Source organism: Saccopteryx bilineata, chromosome 4 (genome assembly GCF_036850765.1).
Source record: "Saccopteryx bilineata isolate mSacBil1 chromosome 4, mSacBil1_pri_phased_curated, whole genome shotgun sequence".
Taxonomy (NCBI): domain Eukaryota; kingdom Metazoa; phylum Chordata; class Mammalia; order Chiroptera; family Emballonuridae; genus Saccopteryx; species Saccopteryx bilineata.
In genome coordinates, this window is record NC_089493.1 from 195,406,653 (window position 1) to 195,428,367 (window position 21,715).

Consider the following 21,715-nt stretch of genomic DNA (forward strand, 5'->3'; position numbering starts at 1 on the left):
TGAATACCTTAGCTGTTCATTGATTGCTTTCTCACATATGTCCTGACCAAGGGCCTTCAGCAGACCGAGTAACCCCCTACTCGAGCCAGTGATCTTGGCCTCAAGCCAGTGAGCTTTTGCTCCAACCAGATGAGCCTACGCCCAAGTTGGAGACCTCAGGGTCTCGAACCTGGGTCTTCCACATCCCAGTCCGACGCTCTATCCACTGCGCCACTGCCCGGTCAGGCTATTTATTTATTTTTAAATATTTTATTTATTGATTTTATGGGGAAGGGGTGGGGAATGAGAAGTATCAACTCATAGTTGCTTCACTCTAGTTGTTCACTGGTTACTTGTCATATGTGCCTTGACCAGGCAAGCCCAGGGTTTCAAACCGGCCACTTCGGCGTTCCAGGTCGACACTATCCACTGCACCGTCACAGGTCAGGCTGTTACTATTTTTATTACTCACTTTCTCCTGCTTGCTTTGGATTTAATGTGTTCTGTTCTAGTTTTTTTTTTTTTTTTTTTAAGATTTCATGTATTGATTTTAGAGAGGGGAAGGGCTAGAACAGGGGAGCAAAAAGTATCAGCTAATAGCTGCTTCACTTTAGTTGTTCATTGATTGCTTGCCATAGGTGCCTTGACTGGGCAAGCTCAGGGCTTCGAACCAGCGACCTCAGCAGTCCAGGTCAGTGCTCCATCCACTGCGCTATAGGCATGGCTGCTTAGGTCATTTGACTTGAGATTTTTTTCATCTTTCCAATATAAGTATTTAATGCTATAAATTTTTCTTTAAGTGCCGCTTTAGTTGCATTCCAAACATTTTGACATGTTGTACATTGATTTTCACTCAGTTCAGAATACTTTCTCATTGCCCTTGGGATTATTTAGAGGCATGTTTAGTTGCCAAATGTTTGGATATTTTCCAGAAATTATCCTGTTACTGATTTTGAGTTTAATTCCATTGTGGTCAGAGACTATATTTTTTATTGTTTGAATCCTTTTAATCTTGAGGCTTGTTTTATGCACCAGAACACAGTCTAGCTTGCTAAATGTTCCATGTGTACTTAATGAAGATGTATATTCTTTTAAGTATGTTGGTGTTTCTATAAATGCCAATTCTGTTTAGATAGTTGTTAATGTGGTTGATGTGATCTTCTATGTACTTAGTGCTTTTCTGTCTACGTGTTCTATGAAGTTTTGAGAGAGGGATGTTGAAATAAAATGTATTTGTGAATCTGTTTCTCCTTTCTGTTCTGTTTTGCTTCAAGAAGGGAGAGAGAGGGGGAAGGGAAGCATTTTTTTTTCTACTCAGTCATACCTTTTTTGTTTTTTTCTCCTGTGTGCCTTGACCAGGGATCGAACCTGCAACCTTATTGTTTCGGGATGATATTCTTAAATGACTAAGTTAACCAGCCAGGGACTGAGTCATGTTTTCAAATCTACATATAAAAATTTTTTTTCGCTGATTTGAGAGAGAAAGAGGGAGGGAAGAGAGCACCATCAACTCCACTTAGTTGTTCCATTCATTTGTGCACCCATTGGTTGCTTCTCATGTGGGCCCTGAACGGGGATTGAACCCATGTTCTCCACTTGCCACATGATGCTCTATCCACTGAGCAACCTGGTCAGGTCCTATATCTGTTTTCTTAATCTGGGTCTTTTGGGCATACTTAGAACATTTACACTTAAAATGATTATTGATATATTAGGACCTAATTCTGCCAGTTGATATTTTGCTTTGTGTTCTTTGTTTTTCAATTGTTTCCTTATCCCTTCGTTCCTATGGGTTACTTGAATGTTTTTAAGAATTCCCATTTGGCCTGACCAGGTGGTGGTGTAGTGGATAGAGCATCAGACTGGGACGCAGAGGACCCAGGTTCAAAACCCTGAAGTCGCCAGCTTGAGTGTGGGCTCATCCGCCTTGAGCATGGATTGCTGGCTTGAGCCCAAGGTCACTGGCTTGAGCAAGGGATCACTCACTCTGCTGCAGCCCCCTGAGCAAAGCACATATGAGAAAGCAATCAATGAACAACTAAGGTGCTGCAACAAAAAATTGATGCTTCTCATCTCTCTCCCTTCCTGTCTGTCCCTCTCTCTGTCTCTCTCTCTGATTCTCTGTCAAAAAATATATATTCCCATTTGACTTATTGGTGATGTTTCTGAGTGTATCTCTGTGTAGTCTGTTTTGTGGTTGCTGTAGGTTTACAATATATATATTGCAATCTACTGGTGTTGCCACTTTACTAATTCAAGGGAAGTGTAGCAGCCTTACCTTCTACCTCCCTTTACTCTTCCCTAGTTACCATGTAATTAAATATTTTCTACATACACTTAGAACCATATCAAACAATGTTGTAGTTTCTGTTTCAACTGTCACATAATTTAGAGAACTCCAGAAAAAAGAAGCCTGTTTCTTCTTCCTGTTAAGTGGCCTGAGATGACCTCTGAAAAGGGTTCACTATTCACTTGACCCAGAAAACCCCACAAAACCATGCAAATCAAGAGGTTCCAATCTCTGTGTTCATTTAAGAGTACGTGTGAAACTGCCCAGGTCAGGAAGTGTATGCATATCCAAAAAGCTACCAAGTATCTGAAAGATATCACTTGATAGAAGCCATGTGTGCCTTTTCATTATTACAGTGGTGTAGCTGGTAGGTGTGCCTGGGCCAAACAGTAGGCTGGAAGCAGGGTTTCTGGCCCCCCGAAAAGTACTGAATTTTTGCTGCATTTGCTTAAAAATGCAAAGAGTAATGCTGAACTTGAGGGTTTAGATATAGATTCTCTGGTCACTGGCACATCCAGGTGCACAAGGCTTCCAGTGCAGAGCAGAACTTCAGCTCATGGGCGGACTAACTCATTCATCAGCTCTCCCTGCTACACTGAGGTAATTTTTACTGGAAAAAAGCAGATTGTCCCTAAACTAGAAGAGGAGCTTTCACAGAAGAAAAAGATTCCAGAAGAAACAAAAACTTACAGCTTGTGAGCAAATTCAGCATAAAAGAAAAGCTAATAAAAGTTAAAAAAAAGAAAAGAGAGAGATAGAAGGAAAGGCTATTATAGGCCCTGGCCGGTTAGCTCAGTGGTAGAGCATCGGCTTGGCGTGCAGGAGTCCCGGGTTCGATTCCTGGCCAGGGCACACAGGAGAAGCGCCCATCTGTTTCTCCACCCCTCCCCCTCTCCTTCCTCTCTGTCTCTCTCTTCGCCTCCCGCAGCCAAGACTCCATTGGAGCAAAGTTGGCCCGGGCGCTGAGATGGCTCTGTGGCCTCTGCCTCAGGTGCTAGAATGGCTCTGGTTGCAACAGAGCGACGCCCAGATGGGGCAGAACATCGCCCCCTGGTGGGCATGCCGGGTGGATCTCAGTCGGGCGCATGCGAGAGTCTGTCTGACTGCTCCCCCTTTCCAGCTTCAGAAAAATACAAAAAAAAAAAAAGCTATTATATTTGCTTATATTTTTGATTATCGTGATTTTTCTTCCTTTTTTATGTTCCATTTCTTTTTTAAAGATTACTGGGGGTGGTTTTTGTATAGAGAACTTAACTTTAGTCCTTCTTTTAGGGTAAGTCTGCCGGTGACAAATTCTCTTAGCTTTGCTTCATCTGAGAATATTGATTTTACCTTCATTTCTAAAGAACATTTTCACTGGGTATAGGATTCTGGGTTAACAGTCCTTTTCTTTCAACATTTGAAAGTTATTGTACCACTTCCTCTGGCCTCCATGGTTTTTGATGTGAAAGCCACTATCATTCAAATGATTTATCTCCTAGAGGTAAGATGGTGCTTTTTGTCTTTAGTTTTCAGAAATTTAATTGTGATGTGTCTTGGCACAGATTTATTTATTTATTTACTCACTCTGTTTGGGGATTGCTCAGTTTCTTAAATCTAGAGATGTATATCTTTTGCCGAATTTGGGAAATTTATTTTTATTATTTTTTATTATTAAATGAGAGGAGGGGAAGCAGAGAGACAGACTTCTGCATGCACCCCAACCAGGATCCATCTGCCAAGCCTCCTAGGGGGTGATGCTCTGCCCATCTAGGACCATTGCTCCGCTGCTTGACAACTAAGCTCTTCTTAGTGCCTAAGGCGAGGCCATGGAGCCATCGTCAGTGCCTGGGGCCAACTCACTCCAGTCGAGCCATGGCTTGTTTTCCAGTTTCTGAGCAGAAACTGTGTAAGAAAGTGTTTCTCAACCTTAGTACTGTTGATATTTGGGACCAGGCAATTCTCTGTTCTAGGGCTGTCCTGTGCTTCTTTGGATGTATAGCAGCATTTGTGGCCTCTACCCACTAGATGCAAAGTAGCACCACATAATCATGAGCTAAGAGTGGTTTTCAAGCTTAAAAAAGTTGTATAAACAAAAAAGCAGCAACAGAGACCACCATATGTGGCCAACAAAGTCAACCATTTACAGAAAGATTTCCCACTCCCAGTTTGGGACATATTCTTATACTGTCTGAGGCAAATGGTAGTGAGAGAAAAAAAATCCTTGTTTCTCCAGTATTGTAAGTAGTTAAGAACACAGGCTTTGAAATTAGAGCATGATTTGATTATTATTTGTCCGTCAGTTATTAACTGACATGGAGCAGATATTTTACTCAGAGCTGTAAAGTGGAACCAGTATATATTTATTACTTAGGTTTTGGGAGAATTGAATAAAAATGAACAAAAGTTTATGGTTCAGTGCTTTATATGTGGTAGCTGTACCTGTTATTTCTTTATGAGTGTGCCCCTTAGGTATAATATCTCTTGATGTTTTACTAATTTTGAGGATTATTATCTGTTATCTTTCAGGTCATGCAGAAGGATTTTGTATGATGTGTACAATGCAAGCACACATTACCCAGGCACTCAGTAATCCTGGGGACGTTATTAAACCAATGTTTGTCATTAATGAGATGCGGCGTAAGTATCATTTATAGTTGTTTATATTATTATTTATGAACTAATTGGTCTCAATGGCCTAACTGAAAAAGATGAGCCCTTGTGTATTACAAAAACATTTTATCATACATGAAGATGCCTTTAATTAATAAATTTTTCATAAAACATTTACTACTTAAACACATTTTGAAACTTTAAAGCAAAAGATGACAATTTAAAAAGACAGTGTTCAAGCCTGACCTGTGGTGGCGCAGTGGATAAAGCATCAACCTGGAAACGCTGAGGTCGCCAGTTCAGAACCCTGGGCTTGCCTGGTCAAGGCACATATGGGAGTTGATGCTTCCTGCTCCTCCTCCCTTCTCTCTCTCTCCCCTCTCTAAAATGAATTTTAAACGCGATTTTATATCTATCTATCTATCTATCTATCTATCTAGATATATATATATATGGTCTACTGGAAAGTTCTGTTCGTTTTTGGAATAAAACAAAATACAAATTTTTCTACCGTCAATAAACTTTATTAAATAATATAATTGCCATTCTTATTAATGATTTCTTGCCAGCGTGAGGGCAATTTGTATATCCCATTTTTGAAAAATGTTTTATCTTTTGATGTGAAAAATTGAACCAGTGCTTGTTTGATATCTTCTTCATTTTTGAATTCTTTGCCCTTCAAAAAATTTTGTAAGGACAAAAAAAAGTGATAGTCGGAGGGTGCTAAGTCCGGGAAATATGGTGGATGCGACAGACATGCTTCTGTAGCATTTCTTCCTTGTTGAAATTCGTAAAAATTACAGTGGCATAAATGAACTTTATCAGTAGCCATGGGTACACTATCGCTTCACACATAAGACTAACATGAATCAACTTTGTTTTAGTTAATTTGCTACGTCAGTATGTATACATTAAGTGATAAAAATAGAGAGGCATACATGCGCCAAATAAACGTGCTTACGTATTGAAACTTGTAATAGAAACGGACAGAACTTTCCGGTAGACCATATATATATGTTTATTATATGTATATATATGTTTAAAAATAAAAAAATAAAGTGTTTAATAAAAATAAGTTTTATAATAAAAGCAAATTAAAACACTTTTAACTCCCCCCCCCCGCAGATATTTGGATGTCTATACTGAGTAATACTAACTCTAATATTGTCCCATAAGTTTCCTTTAATTGTTTTGAATTAGTTTTGGGGTTATTTATTTATTGTATTTTTCTGAAGTGAGAAGCAGGGAGGCAGACAGACTTCCATATGTGCCTGACCGGGATCCACCCAGCATGCCCACCAGGGGACGATGCTCTGCCCATCTGGGGCGTTGCTCCATTGCAACTGGAGCCATTCTAGCACCTGAAGTGGAAGCCATGGAGTCATCCTCAGAGCCCGGGCCAACTTTGCTCCAGTGATCCTTGGCTGTAGGAAGGGAAGAGAGAGACAGAAGGAAAGGAGAGGGGGAAGGGTGGAGAAGCAGATGGGTGCTCTCCTGTGTGCCCTGGCCGGGAATCGAACCCGGGACTTTCACACAGTGGGCCATTGCTGTTTTGAATTAGTTTTAATTCAGTTAATGAATATTACACTATACACAGTGACAATAATTGCCAAAATAAAGTTAATTATACTTTTAAAGAAAAATTTATACTCATAGCTTAGCAAATTTGTGGATAAATTTTACTTATTTTCTGTTTAATTTTTAAGTGATTTCAACATTTTTTTCTTGTAATGATACAGCTTGCATGAAATTTTCTTACGCACTTTGTATGTGTATGTTCACAATAAACTTTTTTTTTAAGCGTGGGACGTGAGGACAGTCAGGGACAGACAAAAAAGGAGAGAGATGAGAAGCATCGATTCTTTGTTGTGGCACCTTGGTTGTTCATTGACTGCTTCCTCATACATGCCTTGACCAGGGGGCTATAGCAGAGCCAGTGACCCCTTGTTCAAGCCAGCAACCATAAAATCATGACTGTTATTGTATACTCAAACCAGCAACCCCACACTCAAACTGGTGAACCTGTGCTCAAGCCAGATGAGCCTTTACTCTAGTCGGCGACCTTGGGGTTTCAAACTTGGGTCCTCAATGTCCCAGGCCGACGCTCTATCCACTGTGCCACCTCCTGGTCAGGTGCAATAAACTTTTACATCATCTTAATTAACTGAGTTGGAATAAAAATATGCATGTAAATTTTTTTTATAGGGACAGAGAGTCAGAGAGAGGGATAGACAGGAACAGACAGATAGGAATGGAGAGAGATGAGAAGCGTCAATCATTAGTTTTTCGTTGTGACACCTTAGTTGTTCATTGATTGCTTTCTCATATGTGCCTTGACCGCGGGCCTTCAGCAGACCGAGTAACCCCTTGCTCGAACCAGCGACCTTGGGTACAAGCTGGTGAGCTTTGCTCAAGCCAGATAGCCTGCGCTCAAGCTGACAAACTCAGGGTCTTGAACCTGGGTCCTCCGCATCCCAGTCCGATGCTCTATCTACTGCGCCACCACCTGGTCAGGCACATGTAAATTTTTTTTTTTTTTTTGTATTTTTCTGAAGCTGGAAACAGGGAGAGACAGTCAGACAGACTCCCGCATGGCCTGACCGGGATCCACCCGGCACGTCCACCAGGGGGCGACGCTCTGCGCACCAGGGGGCGATGCTCTGCCCCTCTGGGGCATCGCTCTGTTGCGACCAGAGCCTGTAAAATTTTTTTTTTTTTTTTAAAGCTTAACTCTTAATTTGATATCTAGCTAGGTAATTACAGGGGTGGATAATTGTATATTTACAAACTATAATCTTTTTGCTTAAAAAGTTGCTGAAGAATTAAGAGGTATTGTCCCCCTTGGTATTATAGTAGGCCAGAGCAGACAATACAAACATTAAAAAAAAAAATCATTGGATCCTGGCAGAAATTTAGCGAAGGGTGATTTTTTTGTTTGTTTAATTATACACACACACACATAGGCATGATTAATATTTTTAAACCTAGTCTTGAAGAAAATGTCATTGCTGTGTGTTTGCATGTACATACATCCATGAACATATATGTAATATATATATTATACAAATGCCGATACACAGACATATATGGCTAAATCCTGAAATTGCCATTTTTGTAGGTCAGAGCTGCTAGAATATTGGTAATTCTTGACTTAATCTAATATATTTATATATAGTTATACACATAAAATTCTATATATGATGTTTTTCTATTTATACGTTAGATGTTTTTTTATTTAATTTTGTCTTGTAACTGTTCGTTCTATTAGAAATAGGACTGAAATGTTACTGATTATATAATATCTAGGTAATCAGGATAGAATTTAGATAGGTTTGGACATTGATGTTCTGCATGGATTTTCTTAGGGAGATTAGCACCAAATTTAAAATGTGTTCACTAGCCCTGGCCAGATGGCTTAGTTGGTTAGAGCTTCATCCCCAAGCACAGAGGTTGCTGGTTCAATCCCTGCTCGGGGCACATACTGGAACAGATGGATGTTCCTGTCTCACCTTCTTTCTCCTTCCTCTCTCTCTAAAACCAATAATAATAAAAAATTTTAAACGTGTGTACTAATATAACACGGTGGACAAATTGTGGAGATAATACGGCCAAAGTTGAATTTATTTCAGTATAGTGTTATTCACTTGCTGAAGCCGTAGATAGCATCTCTGCAACTCTCTGGGCTCAGAAACTCTGGCCCATGTGGGCTTTTAATGGTCAGACGGACAGGGTCTCAGCTCTCAGGGCAGCTCCCGTAGTGCTGTTCCCTCGTGACACTAGCAAGCATTTCCTAACATGCTGGTGTAAGGTGCTGCTTCAGGGGGTGACGGCCTGGCCCTGTCCTGTGAAGGTAAAGCTTGTCTTACATTTTATAGGGATAGCGCGGCACTTCCGTTTTGGAAACCAAGAAGATGCCCATGAATTCCTTCAATACACTGTTGATGCTATGCAGAAAGCATGCTTGAACGGCAGCAATAAGTAAGTGCCGGGGGCTTCTCCCGTGTGCCGGGGCCTGGCTTCTCCTGTGTGCCGGCACACGTGTCCCAGCCGTCTGCTTCTAGGACGAAGGTGCAGGGCTGCGTTTGCCTCTCCTCTGACCACACTGCCTCTTCTGCAACAATGTACATTGTCCTAAAATGGTTAAAATGTGAAAGACGTGCTTCCTAAAACAATTTGGATGCGTCTATTATAGATGGTTTCATCTCTGAGCATCAGCACCCCTCCGCAGATCCCCGCTAAGCCCTCCTCTGTCCCACTGCACCCCACTCTCTCTCTGCTGGCCTCCAGCCTTTGGAGCCTGTACTTGTTCTCTGTTGTCTTTCTCTCCCGTTCCCAGTTCCTGCAGCTTCTTCCTTAAAGTCTAAATGCAGACTCAAATGAGCTTGGAGAAACAGACTAGTGGTTTTTCAAGCTTTTTACACTGGGGGCCAGTGAGAATAGAATTATTCAGGGTCTGCTAAGGCAGAAATTACCTTGAGCATAAGCAGATTCTACTAAGATCATTGGGTCTGTGATCTTCATATATCAGGGTGCTTAGCTCTTTCATGGCCTGGCATGAAATTAATAGACCAGTCCACAGACCGGTGGATGAAAAACGCGGAATTAGACAAGTCCTAACCCACCTGCTATTGCCAAACACACCTGGTAAACCTCCTTGCTATTCCCACTGCTGCCCACGCCACCTCGGCCTGGCTCCCAGCCCCTGGATGGGGACGGGGATGGGTGATGGCACAGAGGGTGCCCAGGTGCCCTGCCCTCAGCCGCCAGGCCTCGCACCCAGTGTCCCAGTCCTGCTGAGGCTGTGCCCCTCCCCTTGCCTCAGAGCCACAGTGCTGCCTGATGTCCAGCCCCTGCACCCCATCCTGCTGCTTGTCCTGCCCTCCCCCTGCACTGTGCCCAGGTCAGGCAAGCCCGTCCTCTGTCTGCCACACTTACTGACGTCTTCTTTTGTGGCTCTCCTGCCTGAGCTCTTGTCCTTTTAAAGATGTACATGCTTTTGTGATCTGGCCAGAGCATCTGTAATTTCTGTGGAACTCCTCTCTCAAATCACCGCTTGACTGTTTTTCAGATTAGACAGACACACACAGGCTACCACACTCGTTTGTCAGATATTTGGAGGATACCTAAGATCTAGAGGTAGGTAAACTTTTATTTACAAGTTAGAGTGATACATGCACATGGTTAAAAAAAATGCGCAAAGGAGAAAAGGTTAAGAATGGAAAGTATAGTCTTACCAGGCGGTGGCGCAGTGGATAGAATGTCAGACTGGGATGTGGAGGACCCAGTTTTGAGACCCCAAGGTCGCCAGCTTGAGCACGGGCTCATCTGGTTTGAGCAAAGCTTGGACTCAAGGTTGCTGGCTTGAGCAAGGGGTTGCTCAGGTCTGCTGAGGGCCCGCAGTCAAGGGACATATGACAGGGCAATCAATGAGCAACTAAGGGGTCGCAACGAAGAACTGATGATTGATGCTTCTCATCTCTCTCCATTCCTGTCTGTCTGTCCCTATCTATCCCTCTCTCTGTCTCTGTAAAAAAACAAAACAAAACAAAAGAATGGAAAGTATGTCCTCCATCCTGCCCAGACTTCATCCTCTTCTCAAAGACCCCAGTTTCTGGCACCCTCCCAGGGGCTTCCTGTGCAGGAGCCGACTGGGAGCCTAGTGGGTGTGTCCCTTTCATCTTCCTCCTGACGTTAGAGGTCTTGTTATCTAGCACACATAGGTCTAATACAGCCTTTCACAGCTCTGCGGTAAATCCTGTTTAGTTTATTTTCCTATCAAGGGATACTTAGGTCATTTCTAATTTTTTAAATTATCAGTGTTTCATTGAACATCCTTGTGCACAAGCCTTTATGTCCATTTAGAAGTGTGTATGTAGGATAAACTCTTAGCAGGAGAGTTTCTGCATCAGAAAGTGAGTGGATATCATTTCACACTGCCATACTGCTCTTCCAAGAGCTTATACCAGTTTACATGCCAGCAACAAATTCATGATGCTTTAATTTACACTGTGCAGTGTTAAAATTTTTTGCCCAATCTGAGAAAATTGTCTTTTATCTTAATTTTCTATTTTGAAATAGTATTTTAATAGTTGGGATTGCCATAATGATCTTTATGCACTTTACTTACCCTTGCATTTTGTTTTTATTTCAGTCAAATGTTTAAATTGCAAAGGCGTTTCAGACACTTTTGATCCATATCTTGATATAACATTGGAGATAAAGGTATGTTGATCATTATTTTAACAGTTAAGTTTAAAAAATCAGTTATACTTTACATAACTATGTATTTGTAGTTCATTTATAATTAAGACTATTGTTGGGGAATATTAATTTTAAAATTTAATATGCTAAGTGATTATTTAAGTGATTAAGCTTTTGTGGTGGTCATCATAAAAACTTATAACACTTAATCTTTTTATTACCATTTGATGTTTCACTTAATAAGTTTTGTGGGGTTTTTTTTGAGAGAGGCGGAGGAAGAGAGAAATGAGAAGCACCAACTCCTAGTTGCATCACTTTAGTTTTTCATTGATTACTTTTCATTCACTTAGTTAAACCAGGTCCTGATGTCTATGTTAGCCACAATAGATGGCGGTTATTATTTAGGAATTGTTTTGCTTCCTGCATGTTCTAAACTCTTTTTTGTTTTTCTGATTTCAAATGTAATAAGTACTTATGATAAAAATGAAAGACATTGTGAATATGTGTGTGTGTGTGTTTATCTATATATGATCCCACAGAATGAACGCTTCCCATCACTTTGATGTAAACTGTTCCAAAGTATGTTATTTATTGTTGGTAAAAATGGGACTGCACATGAAGACTAGCCACTTGCTGTTTTCCTCTCATCCCCTTGAGCACCTCTGTGTGCTCTGTCATTTGTGCAGTGGGCCAGGAGGCAGGTGGACACAGTTTACGGGCCTCATGCCTTGCTAGTACATATCTGGCTTGTTTCCATTTTAAAGTTATTTTATTTTTATTGATTGATTTTAGTGAGAGAGGGACGGCAGGTGAGAGAAATAGAGACAGGAACGTCCTCTGTTCCTGTAGGTGCCCTGACCAGGGATGGAGCTGGCAACCTCTGCGCTTCTGGACCACACCCTGCCCCGCGAGCTGTCCGGCCAGGGCTTCATTTTTATACTGTTTTATATAATGTTTCAGCGAGCAACCTCTTTACAGACTTTTGTTCACTTTAATCTGCTCATTTATTAATGGGAGAGGAAATAACTTGTGTCCATGTCTAAAAATGAACATCATAGTAAGAGAAAATTTTCTTTTCACATAAAATTCTCTGTTGAGTCCCATGACACGCAGCAGTGAGAGGTCACGTGTGGTCCTTTCTCTCCCCAGGCCGCTCAGAGTGTGAACAAGGCGCTGGAGCAGTTTGTGAAGCCCGAGCAGCTGGACGGAGAAAACTCGTACAAGTGCAGCAAGTATGATGCGTGCTGCCCAGGCCGAAAGGCCCCCTAGCTGCCAGTGCCCCCAGGAGACCCTGCGCGTCTGTCCTCCAGGGCCAGAGCGCGTCTGCACGTTCCCTCTGCAGAGATAGATGGGAGACGCGGGCCTCCCTGCTGGGAGGGTTTCGGGGCGGGCACGCAGGCCCTCCGCTGCCCCTGCCCGCAGTGCTGTGGCCGAGGGCAGGGCCACCTGGGTGGCATGTCTGTGCCCAGCAGCAGCGTGTCCATCCACTCAGTTCTGGAGGGTACTGGAGTGCGCCGCTCGCCTCCAAAGCAGTTTGGGATTGTCCTCTGTGTGGTTCCTACCCAGGCTTGGTGTGGTGTGTGCTAGAAACCTCTCAATTTATCATTCCCTCTTCTGTCTCCCCATGGAGTCAAGAGAGCCTCTCTTCATAAAGCCTGTTGTATATATTTTACATAGAATTTCATTTTAGAGTCAGGTGATACAGGTAGTTGTTCTTATCAAATACTCACTTTGTAGGGAAACGGCTCCCTTTCATCCAGCCATGGGGATTTCTCTTGGTGTTAACCTCCATGGACATTCTGACCATTACTTTTCTAACTTTTGTATCTAATAGGGCTTTGCTTTTACAGAGTTACACCAGCCTGAAAACCGACTTGTTTTTCCGTTGTTTTTGAATCGGCAGAAACTTGTATGAATCTAATTTAACACTCAGTGACCTGAGTGGCTCTGCACCTCAGTTATCCTAGCTGCCTTTTCCCTTCCACACTAATTAACTAGTTGCTCCTATATGTTAAAACTTGATTTTTTTTTTCTAACAATCAGACAGAGGACAGATAGGGACAGATAGACAGGAAGGGAGAGAGATGAGAAGCATCAATTCTTCGTTGTGGCTCCTTAGTTGTTCATTGATTGCTTTGTCATATGTGCCTTGACTGGGGGGCTCCAGCAGACCGAGTAACCTCTTGCTCGAGCCAGCAACCTTGGGTCCAAGCTGGTGAGCTTTGCTCAAACCAGATGAGCCCGCGCTCAAGCTGGCGACCTTGGGGTCTCGAACCTGGGTCCTCCGCATCCCAGTCCGACGCTCTATCCACTGCGCCACCACCTGGTCAGGCAAAACTTGATATTTCCACTATTAGTTGAAACGCGTTGTGTTTCTCTCTGGTACCCTTATGTAAACTTAATTTAGAAGATTTTAGAGAAATAATAAGGGAAAGACTAAAATACTGAAAAAAACCCTTAATCTTTTTCTTTGTTTCTGTTTAAGGTGTAAAAAGATGGTCCCAGCTTCAAAGAGATTCACCATACACAGATCCTCCAATGTTCTTACACTTTCTCTGAAACGCTTTGCAAATTTTACTGGTGGAAAAATTGCTAAGGTATATAGATAATAAAAACCTTTTATGTTGAGCCTTTCAAGGCTAAATGTCAGTATTGTTAAGGGCTATCAACAACCTCGTTGAACAGTTTTGTACCTGATTTTCTAAGTCTTTCCAGCACTCGGTAATGGCAAAAACATTAAAGCATTGAGCTAGTAGTATGTTATGTGTGTTTATGTGTTTTTTTTCCTATATCCTGGTTAGATTTTCTAATAATAAGATTGGTCACTGTTACCCGAATTTGGACCTCACAGTCGGGGAGGTACCGAGCAGGTGCAGAGAGACTGTGTCGGTAGAAATCTAAGAACTCCCGCTCCATCTTGCCACTTTCGTCCCACTTTGTCTTCTTGGCGGTTTGCTTTCTGATTGGTAGTGCACTCAATTTGCCCATTTCCTTTCCACTTTCTGAAGATCGAAAGTGGTCAAAAGGTAACATGGAAGAGAAATAATTCATTTCTGAATTATTAAAAATTAAAACTGTGATGACTGAAGCCCAGAGTTATCATTCTGCTTCTGTCTCCTTTGATGGATTTGAAGAATTCAGTTGATGTGGACCCTTATTTTTTCAAAGAAGAAAAAAAGTACAGTGGTGGGATTGCATTCAGTATGCTTAGATTCAGGTATGTTCCAGGTTGACCGTGTCTTTGGAAATGTGGTTTCTGCTAGAATATCACAGGGTCTAGTGTTCTTCAGGTGTGCTGCCCCAGCGCCCCCAGACAGCCCACACCTAGACACGCCCACGATCTGTGCCTTCAGAAATGATGTGCCTCTCTCCTCCCCCCTCTTCTGTGTAGGACGTGAAATACCCTGAGTATCTTGATATTCGACCGTACATGTCTCAACCCAACGGAGAGCCGATTATTTATGTTTTGTATGCAGTACTGGTACACACGGGTTTCAATTGCCACGCTGGCCACTACTTCTGCTACATAAAGGTAGGCCGTGTAGACTGTGCTGTGATTTCGTTTACAACACACTGTAAAGGAGCATGACATTCTTGGGGGGAAGATGGGACTTTTACAGTTACAATGTGAAATCCCATTTTCCTTATGTTTCTCTAGATTCGTGTTCCTGAATTCCCTAATTATATTGACTGTCTTCTTTATTGGCTCTCTCACCAGGCTAGCAACGGCCTCTGGTATCAGATGAATGACTCCATCGTATCTACCAGTGATATCAGATCGGTACTCAGTCAACAAGCGTATGTTCTCTTTTATATCAGGTATTGTCAGGAAAACTAATTTTCAAGTTTTCCGTTATGTCATTTCTGTGCGTCTCATCAGCATATTTAAGTTCAGTGCTGGGTATTTGAAAACAGCAGCTCTGAGGCTTGGGAGAGGACGGAACATCGCTTTTGAGTGTGGTTCTGAGTTTGCTTTGGCTTCTAGCTCTTTGGCAGGTGAACCATGAACACAGTCAGAGGACGGGAAGGCCCAGAGCTTACAGGGCAGGCTTCTGCTGCTGGCCACAGACAGGGTGGGCCTGGGGGTCTGGGGGCCGGGAGGGGGCTCCGGGCGCCTGGGCTTGTCCCCCTCAGCCACTGTGCACGGGCAGCCAGTGCATTCTGGGCTCAGGGCTGGGCCAGCACTGGACCCCGTCTCTCCTGTTGCTACTGCAGACTCCAGCTCCTGAATTCTGTTTCTGGAAATGCGTGCCCTTAGAAAAATGCTGAGCTGTGCTGCAAGGTATCGATTTGTAGTGGCTGAAAGTGAACGTTCCAAAATTTCCAGCAGTAGCAGAGGATCAAATAAACTGCAGCATAGCCGTATGTTGAAATATTAGGCAACTGTTAAAAGTGTTTTTTAAAAAGTTTTTTTCTCTTTCTCTTTTTTGTGACAGAGACAGTGAGACAGATGGACAGACAGGAAGGGAGAGAGATGAGAAGCATCAATTCTTTGTTGCACCTCCTTAGTTCATTGATTGCTATCTCATATGTGCATTGACCCAGGGGCTCCAGCAGAACAAGTGACCCATTGCTCAAGCCAGTGATCTTGGGCTCAAGCCAGTGACCATGGGGTCATGTCTATGATCCCTAGCTTAAGCCAGCGACCCCGCGCTCAAGCTGGTGACGTCGGGGTTTTGAACCTCGGTCCTCTGCATCCACTGCCTAGTCAAGCTATGCTCTATCCATTGCACCACTGCCTAGTCAAGCTAAAAAGTATTTTTTTTTTCTTTCTTTTTTTTTTTTACAGAGACAGAGAGTCAGAGAGAGGGATAGTTAGGGACAGACAGGAACGGAGAGAGATGAATCATCAATCATCAGTTTGATGATTTGTCATTGCGACACCTTAGTTGTTCATTGATTGCTTTCTCATATGTGCCTTGACCGCGGGCCTTCAGCAGACCAAGTAACCCCTTGCTGGAGCCAGCGACCTTGGGTCCAAGCTGGTGAGCTTTTTGCTCAAACCAGATGAGCCTGCGCTCAAGCTGGCGACCTCGGGGTCTCAAACCTGGGTCCTCTGCATCCCAGTCCAACGCTCTATCCATTGTGCCACCGCCTGGTCAGGCTAAAGAGTTTTTTCTTTTAATGACATGAGAAAGCACTCAATATATACAGAGGACAAGCAGTTTAAAATTTTGCACACAGTCATTGAAGAAACCCGGGTAGGAGCGAGTGTGGAGGAGACTCTCCTCAGTCGGAGCAGCCAGTGCCTTTTCAGGGGAGGTGAGGCCCCTCGCTGTGCTTCTTAATAACTTTTCAAGATGTTACGGATTTTCTATAATGGTGTGTATGTATTTATAATTAGGAAAGTATAATTAAACTGAAAAGCAAAGTGGCTTTCAGACAGTGCCATCCTCAAATGTGCAGTTAAAAGACCATTTGTGCAATCACCCTGGTGGCCTCCTAGTCTGAGCACCTGACTGCCGTTAACCTTGACCTTACGGAGAGCCATGTGTCGCTGCAGAAGATCAGGTATTACCTGAGAGGCTAGAAATGACTCTCTTCTAAGGAGATATCCTGTGTAACCCTAAACAACATCACTCTGTCCCCAGGTCCCACGATGTGAAAAACGGAGGTGAACTCCCTCATTCCGCCCTCAGTCCCGGCCAGTCCTCCCCTCGACCAGTGCTCAGTCAGCGCGTCGTCAACAACAAACAGGCCCCGTCGGGGTTTATCGGACCACAGCTTCCTTCTCACATGATAAAGGTACCGTTCCGTAGGTGGCGAGCACATAACCTCGATGTGATTGCTGAAAAAGCGTCACTCGGCTCTCAGGCCAGCACTGCAGTAGGTGCCATGGCCTCATATACAGTGAGTTTCCTGTCAAGTATATTCAAGCCGTTTCTTGTAAAATATCTCAAATGCACAGCTCATCTCAGAGTATGGATATAATGGTCAAGAAGAAGGTCTGGGTATAAATTTTTAAAAATTTATTGACTTTAGAAAGAGAGACAGAAACATATCTTTTCCTGTATGTGCCCTGACCAGGGATGGATCCTGCAACTTTTCCATATCAAGATGATGCTCTAACCCACTGAGCTATCCAGCTAGGGTTGGGTGTAAATATATTTGAATGCAGGAGAGCTTAGTTTCCACGCTGGACTTCCACTCACTTAACGGATTAAATGTCCCGGCATCCCTCATTAATGCTGGGCCCAGAAAGGTGACCCTGTACAGCCAGAACACATCCATCATGTCTGGTTGGCCCTTTTGGGAGTGTGGTGTTCTTCGTCTGCTGTCCGCTGGGTCTGACCACAGTCCCAGGTGGCTCTTTGGAGAGAGCCGACGAGATGCCCAGGTCTCGTGGTGCTCCGGGCTCCGCAGAGCAGAGGCCTGGCTTCCAGCAGACGTCGTGGCCCAGTGCTGGACGGCCTGTCCACATGGTGGAGCAATCCCTGCCATCTGTGCTGTGGTGCTTTACCAGCCTTTCAGTTCGGGTTTGTTTTGTTTTCAGTCAGCAGACTGCCCCGTGGTGTGCTCTTGCTTAAGGACGTCAGAGTTTGGGGCACATCAGGGGTCACAAACCCAAGGCCTCTGGGAGCCGAGTAGGCAGCAGGCTCCTGAATTGGATTTTTCTTACAAGTGACATCAGGACACTTCCCAGCTGGAGAGCACATGCCCTCTCTGTTGAGGGGTGGCAGCTGTTGATTTTTCCAGGGTCTCCACCCCCCCGAAACCTTCCAATGTTAAGATAAGTGTTAATTCAGATATTTAATAAAATGTGGAAGCCAAACAGAATTCATCTATGCAATGACTTCATGCATGACCCCCAGTTCGCAGCCTCTAGCGGGCAGTGGCAGGAGCTGGAACCCGGAGCCAGGTAACTGCCCGAGTAATTCAGAGACGTCGTGGGTAAGGGGCGGCCTAGTGAGTGGTGCGATGAGCAGCTCTTCTGTGCATGCTCACGTGACCTTCCCCTAGCTGCCTCGGGCAGCAGTGATGCTCTGCTGGCTGGCACTTCTCCTGCCGGTCCAGCACTGGCTCCCAAGAAACCCAACCAAGGAGAACATATGTGACTCCATGCCCAGAGGGGACTATTCATTTCTGTCCAATTGGAGCAGAAAGAATTTGGTCTGGATGTTGTTCTCCGGCAAAAAGAGTTTTGTTTGTTGATTAATTACCAGAAAATGGCCTGTGAAAGCTTTATGGCAGGCAGGTGTGGATGAAGGGGCAGTGTCTCTAGGGGTGTGAAACTACTTACAGAAGGAAAGGGGGGGCTCCAGAGCCAGCGTGAATTCTGTGTCTGTGACTGTTTCGGGAACCCTCACCAGAGGCTGTGTGTGTCTTACTTCCAGAACCCGCCTCACTTGAATGGGACCGGACCACTGAAAGAGACTCCGAGCAGCTCCATGTCAAGTCCCAATGGAAATTCCAATGTCAGCAGGGCCGGGCCTGTCAATGCTCCAACATCTGTTCAAAACTGGTCAGTTAACAGGTCCTCAGTCATTCCAGAACATCCCAAGAAACAAAAAATCACAATCAGTATTCACAACAAGTCACCTGTTCGCCAAGGTCAGTCTCAGCCTAACCTTCACAGCAATTCTTTGGAGAACCCTGCCAAGCCCATTCCCTCCTCTACCATTACCAATTCTTCTGCAATACAGTCTACCTCGAGTGCCCCTACCACGTCAGTTTCCAGTAAGGTCACAAAGCAGATGGCCCCGAGTGAGTCGTGCTCCAAACCAGTGATGAACGGCAAGTCCAAGCTGAACTCAAGCGTCCTGGTCCCCTATGGTGCCGAGTCATCAGAAGAGTCTGACGAGGAGGCGAGGGGTCTGGGCAGGGAGAATGGCCTGGGTGCAGCTGAGAGCTTGAACTCTTCTGCTCAGGATGCTGAGGACGACCAGGCCTCTCAGCGCGAGCTTCGAGAGCCTGTTACTCTCAATGGTGCTAACAGCAGTACAGACGGCAACCCGAGAGAAAATGGTCTGTCATTTGACGGTGCCAGTTGCCAAGTCCAGCCTGCTCTACACTCAGAAAATCCCTTTTCCAAGGCGAATGGTCTACCTGGAAAGGTGAGTGGTGGTGGTGTGGGGTGAGGCAGGATGTGCTTGTCTCTCGTTCACGGCAGGTCACGTGGCTAGGTCTCAGGCTGCTAGAGCTGAAGCATTTCGTTTTTCATTGTAGCTGATGCCTGCTCCTTTGCCACCTCTCCCAGAAGACAGAATCTTAGAAACCTTCAAACTCAGCAACAAGGGGACAGGCTCGACAGATGAAACAAGGTAACCGAACTCACAGGAAATCACACTGGTGCCTGCGGCCTGTCACCGGCTTAACTCTGTACGAGTCTCAGCATGAACCTTTTGAACCCTGGAATGAGCTATAGCATTTGTTCATTTGCCTTTTAGAAAAGTAAAAAAAGAATGTATCAGGGACTCACTAGTGGGTTTGAACCAGCTATGTGAAAGGCGTAAAATACTTAGTAAATGGATGTTTTGAACTCCCTGTCCCTGTGAGAAAGCACTCTGGTGAATGACTAATTTGTTTCTTCGTTTTGTTCGGGCTACAGCGCAACCGGAGCAGAGGGAAGCCTGGCAGGGCGCCCCGAGACAGCGTGGGGACCCCACAGCCCCTCTCCCGGCTCCCGGGAAAAGCTGGAGACGGACACGAGCCCCGGCAGCAAACTACAGAAGGCTCTACCGCCTGCGGACCCCAGCGTCAAACCTACCAAAGAAGAAGTCTCTGAAAACATGTCAGCAAACCCTGAGGAGTCTCCGCCCAGTACCGGCCATCTTTGTAACGCCAACAACGATACCGCAGGGGATGATCACCTTTCCAAACTGTGTGACCCCGGGAGTTTAACAGGTGATCAGAGCAAAGCACCGCAGGATGTGACAGGGACACCAACAGAGAGTCCCCAGGACTCAGCAGCAGTGGAAGCCACAGGGAGGTTTAGCCCGAGCTCCTTGGCACACCCCGAGGGTGACAGTGAGCAGGAACCCTCAGTTTACAGCAGCCGAGACAAGGGCTCGGATATGGAGGACGGGTCTAAAAGCCCGGGGCTGCCTCGAGACGAGCTGCCCTCCCAGCTGGACCCAGTCCTGGAGAACCATTCAGAAGGGGCTGGGCTTCCGGAACAGAGTCCCGGGGAGCGATGTGAGGAGAATAAGACCGGGCCAACCGTCCAGGATCAGTCTCCCGCTACGGAGAAGATCAGCAGCCTCCGAAAGGTGGACCGAGGGCATTACCGCAACCGGAGGGACCGCTCCTCCAGCGGGGAGCGTGCGAGGGACAGCGGGAACAGGGCAGAGGACCGCGCTCCCAGGAGGCGGCACTCCTACACGCGAGAGCGGGCCTCGCTGGACCGCCACAGGCCGGCGCACTGCAGCGGGGGCCCGCACGCGCCCTGCCACCACCGCGACTTGGCCAGGCACCGCGGCCAGCACTCCCGGAGCAGGGCGGGGGCCGGCCAGGACTGGGGCAGGTACCACCCCCTGGAGAGGGAGCACTCCTGGGACCGGGAGAAGTACTACCCAGACAGAGCCCGGTGGGACAGGTGCAGGTATCACCACGACAGGTACGCCCCGTACACGGCAAGGGAGGCGTGGGAGTGGAGGCCGTGGCATGGCGACCGGGACTATGAGCGAGCGGGTCCGCACGGCGGCCGGCCGTACAAGGACTACTACAAAAGCAGAAAGGGCTACGAGCTGGTCGGGAAAGAGAGGGAGCGGCACCACGGGAGCGGCCCGCGCCCCGGCCCGGCCCACGCGCTCCCTCCCCACCTCGAGAAGTTCCCCCACCCCCACGAGAAGGTCGCACTTGGCCCAGAAGGCAGCGGTTGTCACCTCACCGACCGGTTTCATGAACATGAGAACGTCAAGTCACGAAAACGGAGGTACGATAGTCTAGAACATAGTGACACGTATGTAGAAAAGAAAGCCTGGAGAAGCTTACAAAGGGATCCTTTAGAAGAACCTAAAGCAAAGAAGCACAAAAAATCAAAGAAGAAAAAGAAATCCAAAGACAAACACCGAGAACGAGACTCCAGGTGAGGGCGTGGCCTGCGCGCGCGTGCGCGGTGGGGGCCTGGCGGTCACTCGGCTGTCTTCCCTGCTGACCGACCTGTAACAAGTGGAGTCACGGGTTTGGTCTGTATTCCTCAGCTCTGTGTGGGTTTTGAGACTTCACTGTTTTTCTAGATTTCTAAAACTTAGCTCTGCTTTCAAGCTATATCTTACTTCATTATATCAGAAAATGCCTTAAAACCTCATTTTTCAAAATATTGCCATATTGATTAATGCTCTGTATCTCTAGGAGTAAGCAAGCAGGTGGTGCTCTGTACATGAAAACTTGGGGTCTTTGACTTTACAGTTGGTGCTAATGCTCTTTAATGGTCATATGTACTTATGTCATCGTAGCTGTTAGTGTTGTCTTCACATACTGTGACTGACAGGTGAGCAGCAGGCGGGAGGCCACCCCCCCACTGACGCCTGCCTGCTCTGACCCGGGATCTGGACACCATCTGTTGCCTTCATCTTTCTCTACATTTTTGTCTTCGTTTTTCAATTTGAAATCTAATTGGGAAATACGTTTTTGTATTTTTAAAAAGCTAAATTGATCGGCATTTGCTTTGAAAATGACTTACCCATGATGAGATAGGTGAGCACAGACAAA

General features: G+C 45.3%; 1 protein-coding gene across 1 annotated transcript in view; it reads left to right on the plus strand.

Moving 5' to 3' along the window:
• The window catches only part of USP42 (ubiquitin specific peptidase 42), a 37,523-nt gene that overhangs the window by 10,992 nt on the left and 4,816 nt on the right, over positions 1 to 21,715 (plus strand). Inside the window, exons 4-15 of the mRNA XM_066273374.1 lie at positions 4,778 to 4,888; positions 8,737 to 8,839; positions 9,930 to 9,997; positions 11,013 to 11,083; positions 12,212 to 12,294; positions 13,548 to 13,659; positions 14,454 to 14,594; positions 14,781 to 14,881; positions 16,654 to 16,807; positions 18,397 to 19,116; positions 19,229 to 19,323; positions 19,611 to 21,089. Coding sequence (XP_066129471.1) covers positions 4,778 to 4,888; positions 8,737 to 8,839; positions 9,930 to 9,997; positions 11,013 to 11,083; positions 12,212 to 12,294; positions 13,548 to 13,659; positions 14,454 to 14,594; positions 14,781 to 14,881; positions 16,654 to 16,807; positions 18,397 to 19,116; positions 19,229 to 19,323; positions 19,611 to 21,089 — 3,238 coding nt within the window. The remainder of the gene's footprint in view (positions 1 to 4,777; positions 4,889 to 8,736; positions 8,840 to 9,929; positions 9,998 to 11,012; positions 11,084 to 12,211; positions 12,295 to 13,547; positions 13,660 to 14,453; positions 14,595 to 14,780; positions 14,882 to 16,653; positions 16,808 to 18,396; positions 19,117 to 19,228; positions 19,324 to 19,610; positions 21,090 to 21,715) is intronic.